This window comes from Bison bison, unplaced genomic scaffold (assembly GCF_000754665.1).
Source record: "Bison bison bison isolate TAMUID 2011002044 unplaced genomic scaffold, Bison_UMD1.0 scf7180017864495, whole genome shotgun sequence".
NCBI lineage: Eukaryota > Metazoa > Chordata > Mammalia > Artiodactyla > Bovidae > Bison > Bison bison.
In genome coordinates, this window is record NW_011495054.1 from 14,252,745 (window position 1) to 14,261,712 (window position 8,968).

General features: G+C 51.2%; 1 protein-coding gene across 1 annotated transcript in view; it reads left to right on the plus strand.

The window, feature by feature from the left end:
* Nucleotides 1-8,968, plus strand: part of LOC104980256 (immunoglobulin lambda-like polypeptide 5) — a 31,464-nt gene that overhangs the window by 16,838 nt on the left and 5,658 nt on the right. The window contains exons 3-4 of the mRNA XM_010828879.1: nt 5,895-5,907; nt 6,183-6,228. Of these exons, the coding sequence (XP_010827181.1) occupies nt 5,895-5,907; nt 6,183-6,228 (59 nt within the window). The remainder of the gene's footprint in view (nt 1-5,894; nt 5,908-6,182; nt 6,229-8,968) is intronic.

An 8,968-nucleotide genomic window follows, 5' to 3' on the forward strand; every position in this document is an offset into this window, starting at 1 on the left:
GGGACGGTCCTAGGTGATCAGGCACCGAGATCGCCCATGGAATCCGCAGGCGAATTTACAGTGACGTAGTCAGAGGGCTGTCGGGGAGGAACAGGCACTGTCGTGAACTGGCTACAAAAATCTAAAATGTGCACCCTTTTCGGCAATATGCAGCAAGTCATAAAAGAAAGCACATTTCTTTAAAATTGCGTAATTTCGCTTTTAGGAATTCATCTGGGGGCGGGGGAACAATCAAAAAGATGTGACCAAAGGTTTACAAGCCAGGAACTCAACTCGTTAATGATGGGAGAAAACCGGAAATAACCTGAATATCCAACAGAAAGGGTGTGATGAAGCACAGCATGGCACATCCACCGTAAGGAATCCTAACACAAACTTCCAAAATGATATTTCTGAAGTTGGGTTTTTAAAGCATGCGTGCACTTTCAAAAGCTTGTCAGAAAACATAGAAATATGACAATAATGTGTCTCTAGCCAGATTTTTTAATTTTTGCTTTATAATTTTATAAAGTTATAATTGTATGAAATATAATAATAAAATTATAAACTATAAAAAAGTTATGAAAATGTTCACAAGAAGATATACATGTAATTTTATCTTCTACAATACTTTTTAATACCAGAATAACGTGCTTTTAAAAAAGATTGAGCACAGAAGCGTATAAAGTAAAAATTGAGAGTTTCTGCTCACCAACCACACGTCTTACCCTAAAACCCATCCTCCAGCGAGAGACAGTGTCATGTGGGTCTGTACACTTCTGGCCTTTCTCCTAGGCATGTATGTCCCTGAAAACTCACACACACGGCTAATGGTGCTGGGATTTTAGTTTTCAAAACGGACTCATACTCTGCCTATGAGCCTGCAACTACCTATTCAGTCTGTTGAGATTTTCTGTATCAGCCCACATGGATCCCGCATGTTCTCTGAATGGCTCTGTATGAATTCAAAGTTTGGAGGAAGCAGCGTGTCTTTAATCATTCGCCTATTAATGGACGTTTGGGGTGTTTCCACTACAAAACGTAAATTACGAGAGATGCTACGTGGAAACCCCCACGTGCGTAGCTATGTGCCTGTACTTTGTACGCTTTGTGTCCCTGGAAAGATGCCTAAAAATGGGGTGCTGGGTCAGAGAGAACAGGCTTTGGAATTTTCATAGGAGACGCCAACGGTCCTCCCAAAAGTCTGCTCCAGCTCCCGTTCCCTGCAGCCAGGGACAGTGCTTTTTCCTCTCCATTCTCGCAATGATGTGACGTTTGGATCTGTTTTTATTTTCGCGTTTTTCCTCTCCGTTCTCGCAATGATGTGACGTTTGGATCTTTTTTTATTTTCGCATTTTTCCTCTCCATTCTCACCAATAATGTGACATTTGGATCTTTTTTATTTTGCGCGTCTGAAGAGCAAAAATGAGAACAAAACTGTTTGCCGTTTGCTTGATTGTTGGTGAAGTTTATTTTCCTTTCATATTTTTATTGACTGACTTTATTTCTTCTGTGAATGTACCGGTTGTAATTTTGTCTGGTTTATTTTTTGTTCGGTTGGTTGTACTTTATAGAAACTCTTCATCCATTTGGGATAGTAACCCCTCGTTAAGTATGTATGTGCTAAATATGTTTCCCTGATCTATTTTTCAGTTTCATCTGTGGGGTCTTTCAACACTAAGGCTTTTTAATTTTTACATGTCAGATCGGTTGTTTTTCTTTATGGTGTTTGTGAGCTGTGGCAAGCATAGGAAAGACATTTCTATTTTGATTTTTTTTTTAAATTTTATTCAGGTACTTCTATTGTTTTGGTGCTTATTTTTACTTCACCTGAAATTTATTTTTGTGTTGGTAGAAATGTATCCTTATATATTTTCAAAATGGGAAACCAGTCGTTCTGTATTGCTTGAATACAAACACAACTTTGATCAAATGCTGAATTACTGACGTATCACATCCTCGCTGTGGTTCTAACCATCAGTTCCCACCTCCCTTCCACCATGTTTTAATGATGGTAGCTTTACAGTGTGTTTTGGTACCTGCTAGAGAACAATCCGCCGGTGTTATTCTCAATCAAAATATCTGTGTCTGTTCTCCACCACTGAGATGAGATGGTTGGGTGGCATCACCGACTCAGTGGATGTGAGTTTGAGTAAGCTCTGGGAGTTGGTGGTGGACAGGGAAGCCAGGCGTGCTGCAGTTCGTGGGGTCACAAAGAGTCGGACACGACTGAGCGACTGAACTGAACTGAGCTCCACGATTATTCTTACTGTTGGACTTTGGACCTGGCTCACTGATTTTTTTTAATATTTATTTATTTGGCCATGCCGGGTCTGAGCTGCAGCACTCTGGACCTTTAGTTGTGACTTACAGACTCTTAGTTGCAGTACGTGGGTTCTAGCTTCCTGACCAGGGGTCAAACCCAGGCCCCCTGCATTGTGAGCTTGGAGTCTCAGCCACGGGACCACCAGGGAAGCCCAAAATTATTCCTTTGATGTTGTGCTTGTAATTTTATGGAGTACCTGGGTTCACTTGAGGGGAACTGATGTCTTTGCTGCTGTGTCCGTTCATTAGGTTGTGCTGTATTTTATCCTCACAGATCTTGTACATTCCGTGTTAAGTTTATTCCTAGGGCTTTTAATAGAACTGTTATCGAGGTTGTAAGCGCTTCCGCCATTTCGTATTCTCAATCATTACTGCCTGTATAGAAGAAAACCTGCTGAGTTTTGCCCAGCCTGCTTGTATTCGATCACAGGTTAACTCTTGTACCAGTTCTAATAGTCCTTCAGTTCATCTTGAGCTTGTTTTTTTTTTTTTTTAAGTAAACTAGCCCATCACCTGCAAAAACCAATTTTATCTCATTTTTCCTAACACTCACACTCTTCCCCCCATTTTGTGTCATGGGCTTGAATCTGTAGCATATATTAAATAATAAAAGTAAGCGTGGGAACCCTGGCCTCTAAAATGGTTTTGCCTTTAAATGTGAAGCATGCTGTAAGTTTCAGGAGATACTGTTTATTAAGTTGAGGATGTTTCTTTAGTTAATTAACTTAGTAACAGGCTGGATATTTGCTTTCTTTAATCAGAAATAAGTGCTGAATTTACATTGCTGTCCTGTTAAATTTTGCTTCAAAAATCGTATGTGCATTCCTTAAACACAATCATGACCCAAAAGTTCCACTGTTGAATTAAAAGAATGCTGGACCCAGTGCAGTACGGGTTACCTTCCTACTTAGATTCTCTACGTAGGGAGGTGAGGGCTCGATAAAGGACAGAAATGGTATGGACCTAACAGAAGCAGAAGATATTAAGAAGAGGTGGCAAGAATACACAGAAGAACTGTACAAAAAAGATCTTCACGACCAAGATAATCACGATGGTGTGATCACTCATCTAGAGCCAGACATCCTGGAATGTGAAGTCAAGTGGGCCTTAGGAAGCATCACTACGAACAAAGCTAATGGAGGTGATGGAATTCCAGTGGAGCGATTTCAAATCCTGAAAGATGATGCTGTGAAAGTGCTGCACTCAATATGCCATCAAATTGGGAAAACTCAACAGTGGCCACAGGCCTGGAACAGGTCAGTTTTCATTCCAATCCCAAAGAAAGGCAATGCCAAAGAATGCTCAAACTACCGCACAATTGCACTCATCTCACACGCTAGCAAAGGAATGCTCAAAATTCTCCAAGCCAGGCTTCAGCAATACATGAACCGTGAACTTCCTGATGTTCAAGCTGGTTTTAGAAAAGGCAGAGGAACCAGAGATCAAATTGCCAACATCCGCTGGATCATCGAAAAAGCAAGAGGATTCCAGAAAAACATCTATTTCTGCTTTATTGACTATGCCAAAGCCTTTGACTGTGTGGATCACAATAAACTGTGGAAAATTCTGAAAGAGATGGGCATACCAGACCACCTGACCTGCCTCTTGAGAAATCTGTATGCAGGTCAGGAAGCAACAGTTAGAACTGGACATGGAACAACAGACTGGTTCCAAATAGGAAAAGGAGTACGTCAAGGCTGTATATTGTCACCCTGCTTATTTAACTTATATGCAGAGTACATCATGAGAAACGCTGGACTGGAAGAAACACAAACTGGAATCAAGATTGCCAGGAGAAATATCAATAACCTCAGATATGCAGATGACACCACCCTTATGGCAGAAAGTGAAGAGGAACTAAAAAGCCTCTTGAAGTGAAAGTGGAGAGTGAAAAGTTGGCTTAAAGCTCAACATTCAGAAAACAAAGATCATGGCATCTGGTCCCATCACTTCATGGGAAATAGATGGGGAAACAGTGGAAACAGTGGCAGACTTTATTTTTTGGGGCTCCAAAATCACTGCAGATGTTGATTGCAGCCATGAAATTAAAAGACACTTACTTCTTGGAAGGAAAGTTATGAGCAACCTAGATAGCATATTCAAAAGCAGAGACATTACTTTGCCAACAAAGGTGCATCTAGTCAAGGTTATGGTTTTTCCTGTGGTCATGTATGGATGTGAGAGTTGGACTGTGAAGAAGGCTGAGCGCCGAAGAATGGATGCTTTTGAACTGTGATGTTGGAGAAGACTCATGAGAGTCCCTTGGACTGCATGGAGATCCAACCAGTCCATTCTGAAGGAGATCAGCCCTGGGATTTCTTTGGAAGGAATGATGCTGAAGCTGAAACTCCAGTACTTTGGTCACCTCACGCGAAGAGTTGACTCATTGGAAAAAACTCTGACGCTGGGAGGGATTGGGGGCAGGAGGAGAAGGGGACGAGAGAGGATGAGATGGCTGGATGGCATCACTGACTCGATGGACGTGAGTCTGAGTGAACTCCGGGAGTTGGTGATGGACAGGGAGGCCTGGCGTGCTGCGATTCATGGGGTCGCAAAGAGTCGGACACGACTGAGTGACTGAACTGAACTGAGGATTCTTGTCATCATAAACTCTGACAGTGCAATCTGGGTGCTTTTTTTGTTCTTCTGAGATTTTTAAGGGTATGTTTTGTTATGGTAGGACACAGAGGCTGACTCAATGAGGGGCAGGCATTATGGGATGAGTCCAGGCCTCTGGCTTGTGGAGAAATCTACCGAATTGAGAACAATGCGGGGGACCAGGTCTGCAAGGACCTGGGAGCAGTTTCGATGGAAGATGCTGAGTCTGAGGCGTCTGTGGGACAGTCAAGCTGAGACGTCTCTAGGAGGCAGAATGTGTATAAATACAGAGCCAAAAAAAAGAGGTCAGGAAGGAAACAGGGATGCGAGGGCCCTGGGCGGTCGTCCGAGTGCACAGTGTGGGTCAGAGGCAGAGAGAGTGGAAGAGGAGGCTGCGGGGGGACCTCAGACTAGACGGGATGGGACCTTGTTAGACTTGACCCCAGAAGTTTCAGGAAGAGATGGGGTGGGAGGGCGAGGGCTCCCCCCACCAAGTCCCAGCATATGACACAGGGCTTGGCAGACGGGTGCTTGATGGCCACTGTTGGACAGACAGATGCAAGATGAACAGATGGATGGACAATGGATGGAAGGATGGATGGATGACAGATGGATGGATGATGGATGGAAGGATGGATGTTGGCTGACGGATGGCTGGGTGATGGATGGATGGATGGATGTTGGATCGATGGATGGACAAACAGATGTACAGAAAGACAGTGATCTGACAGCAGAGAATGTTCATCGAAGAGAACAAACTGAACTGCATCTCCATGGGTGGAGAAAAAGGGCAGGGTTCCCCACTTGGGGCCTGAGGAATAGCCCGGTGTCCACAGCCCCAGGAAGGAAGCTGCCTGGCTGGACTGTGAGGAACTGTGGGGAAGGAACACCCAGAGGCCTTACAGTGAGGCCAGGAGCGGCTGGGCAGGTCCAAGCCAGGCCGGTACTCCTCTGCCGCCCCGCACAGACGCGGCGCTCCACGTCTCCATCAGCGCTGAGGCGTCAGTGGTGGCCAGGACAGCCTCCGAGTGAGGGGGCACTGGGTGACCCCAAGGCGTGTGTGGCTGCTGCCTCGGCCAGGGGGCTGGGCACAGGGCACCTCCAGGACACAAGGTCCCCTGGCCTCTGGAAGGCTGGCTCCACAACACCCCTCAGCGGAGGACACAGCCCCACCGGCTGCAGCCCTGCGCCCGTCACGCCCAGCAGGTTCCCGCTCGGCCCAGCCCCCCCGGGGGACAGGCCCCAGGCGCTGGCCCGGCGGGTTTTGGTCCGAGACTTAGTCTCTGTATTTTGTCCTAGGCGGCGGGACCTGGGTCACCGTCCTGGGTAAGTGGTTCTCACCCCTACCCCAGCCTCTCTCACCCTCTGCTCTCTCGGGAAAGTCACTTCTCTTGCTCTGGGGGCGGCTTCCTCTCTGTCCCCCCGGCCTTAAGGGCCGATCCCCACCTTTCTCCGTGGGGCCGGGAGGGGAGGCGGGTTGGTCTTGGGGTAACCAGCAGGAGCGTCCAGTGGCCGACCGTCCGATGGGGCCATTCGGGGCGCTGGGGCTGGTGTTTGGTCCAGGAATGCAGGGACTTGTTCCCCTCTTGCAGGGCAGACGCTGGGGTGCGGGCCAGAGGCTGATGCTGACTAGGGGCATCTCCAAGCCCCGGGCTCTGTGCTGTGAGCTGCATGCCCCGGCCGGGAGGCCAGACAGGAGCTTGGGGGCTCGGCGGGGGCTATGACCAGGCCCCAGGAACACAGAGGGCAGCCTGAGGGAAGGCCCTGGAGGGCAGAGAGAGAGGGGTCTCGCCCGCTCTGGGCTGAGGGGCCGGGTGGACACAGCTGAGAAGGGGCAAGCTGACCAGAGGATCTCAGGACAGCGGTCAGAAAGGAGCGGGTCCCATGGGGCAGAAACTCGTCAGTCTGGGAGACCTGATCCCCTGGGACCCAGGGGTCACACCTGTCCGAGGGTCGGCCTCCGCTGGCCTCGAAGCGAGCGTTGGACTTAGGAGATATGAACAGGGCTCTGACTCCCACAGAATCGGGGTCTTTGGAGGTGCTGTGTGGGGGCACCGTCCCCTGAAGGCAGGTGAGGCGAGGGGCCCTACGCTCAGGCAGGGCGGACGGTAGACAGGCAGGACCTCAGAGGAGCCCCGGGCTTTGGCCAGGAGAGCTGAGGCTGGGCTGGGCGAGGAGAGGGAGGCCCGGGCCCGGCTCCGCACATGACCCTAGCACGCTTGTCCCCACGTCTCCCATCAGGACCGTCCTGGCAGGTGGGCGGGGGGACCCGGGTTCACGGAGGAGGCACCTGGGCTGCATGAGCGGAAGGTCACGGAGGGGTCTGGCAGGGGCTGAGGGCTCAAGGGGTCAGTGCCAAGAGCAGACACAGACTCCCGGGGCCAGGAGGACAGAGGAGAGCAGCCCTGGTCGCAGCCGGGGACTCTGAGGCCACGTTTGGCTGGTCACTTGGAGAGTGGATTGCAACGGCTTCTGAGGGGCTGTCTGCCGCCCAGGGGCTGAGGGCAAGGGTCGGAGGGCACAGAGAAGGCAAACAGGGCTACCGTGGGGACAAGGTCAGAACCTCCCCGGCGTCTTACACCCTCTCCTCTGTCCACACGGGTCAGCCCAAATCCGCACCCTCGGTCACCCTGTTTCCGCCCTCCACGGAGGAGCTCACTGCCAACAAGGCCACCCTGGTGTGTCTCATCAGCGACTTCTACCCGGGTAGCGTGACCGTGGCCTGGAAGGCAGACGGCAGCACCATCACCCGCAACGTGGAGACCACCCGGGCCTCCAAACAGAGCAACAGCAAGTACGCGGCCAGCAGCTACCTGAGCCTGACGGGCACCGACTAGAAATAGAAAAGCGGTTACAGCTGCGAGGTCACGCACGAGGGGAGCACCGTGACGAAGACAGTGAAGCCCTCAGCGTGTTCTTAGGGCCCTGGACCCCCACCCTCGCGGGCCCTCTGGCCCACACCCCCTCCCCCACCTCTCCATGGACCGCTGAGCCCCGCCCAGGTCGCCTCACACCAGGGGCCTCTCCTGCCTCCCTGTTCCTGCTTCTCCTGAATAAAGGCCTTCTCATTTATCAGCCAACATGTCTGAAGTGCTTTCTGGGTCTGGCCAAGTGTCGGGGTTAAGGGTCATTTCCTTAGGGAAGGGACAGGTATGACCTGAGAGTCCATCCACTTGTCATCACCCCAACCCATCCCCAGGGACCAGGGAGCTCTGAGAGCCAGGGGAGAGGTGACCCAGAGCAAGGCATAGTCAGCGGCCTAGGCTCGGGGGGGCAGGCTTGCCCTCCCACACACCCCATCCCCCTGGGAAGTGACAGGGCCTGTGAAAGGGGCAGGGGATGCCTCTGGGGTTGGGGGCTGAGGATCGGGGAGAAATGAAGAGGGTTCCAGGTGAGACTGAGCCTCACACAGCAGGCTTGGGGCCTAGTGGGGAGCGGGGCCTTCCCGCAGGAATAATAATTCCCCCAGGTTCTTGTCGCCTGGATCACAGGTCATCAATTCAGGAGGACTGTAGACATCTGAAGCCAGACCAGGGGTGGACTTAGCTCTGGGGGGCATCTGCAGGAACCGGGTGCCATCTTCCTGTATGGTGGAGGCGGGGTGAGGTGGTCAGGAGAGCTGGGTCAGTGGAAAAGGACACCATCGGGGATAAAGAAGCCATCCAGTGACTGCCGCATGGAGAGAGTCCATTGGAATTCAGGAGGAGAGTCAGAACGATGAACCCAGCTCTTGCCAGGCTTAGAGTGTGGGCAGAGTGCTCCCAGAAGGTCGGGCTCTCGGAGGAGTCAGCACCCCCGATCCCTGCCCAGGGCGCCTCCCCCATCGCCTACTGGCTCACCTGAGCACGCCTGCAGCTGGACACACGGGCTCAGGGCCCGGGGCGAGGGGCCATCTGCTCAGAGCTGCAGCCCCACTGGCTCTGTCGTCCTCAGGACCCCGGCCTCGCAGCCCGCCTGTGCCTCCAGCTTTAGCCTCCAGCAGACAGCCGCGTCAGCCCAGGGACAAAGTCCACATGGACAGAGGACTCTGCGGCCTCCCTGCGGCAGAGGAGTCCTCCACCCAGGT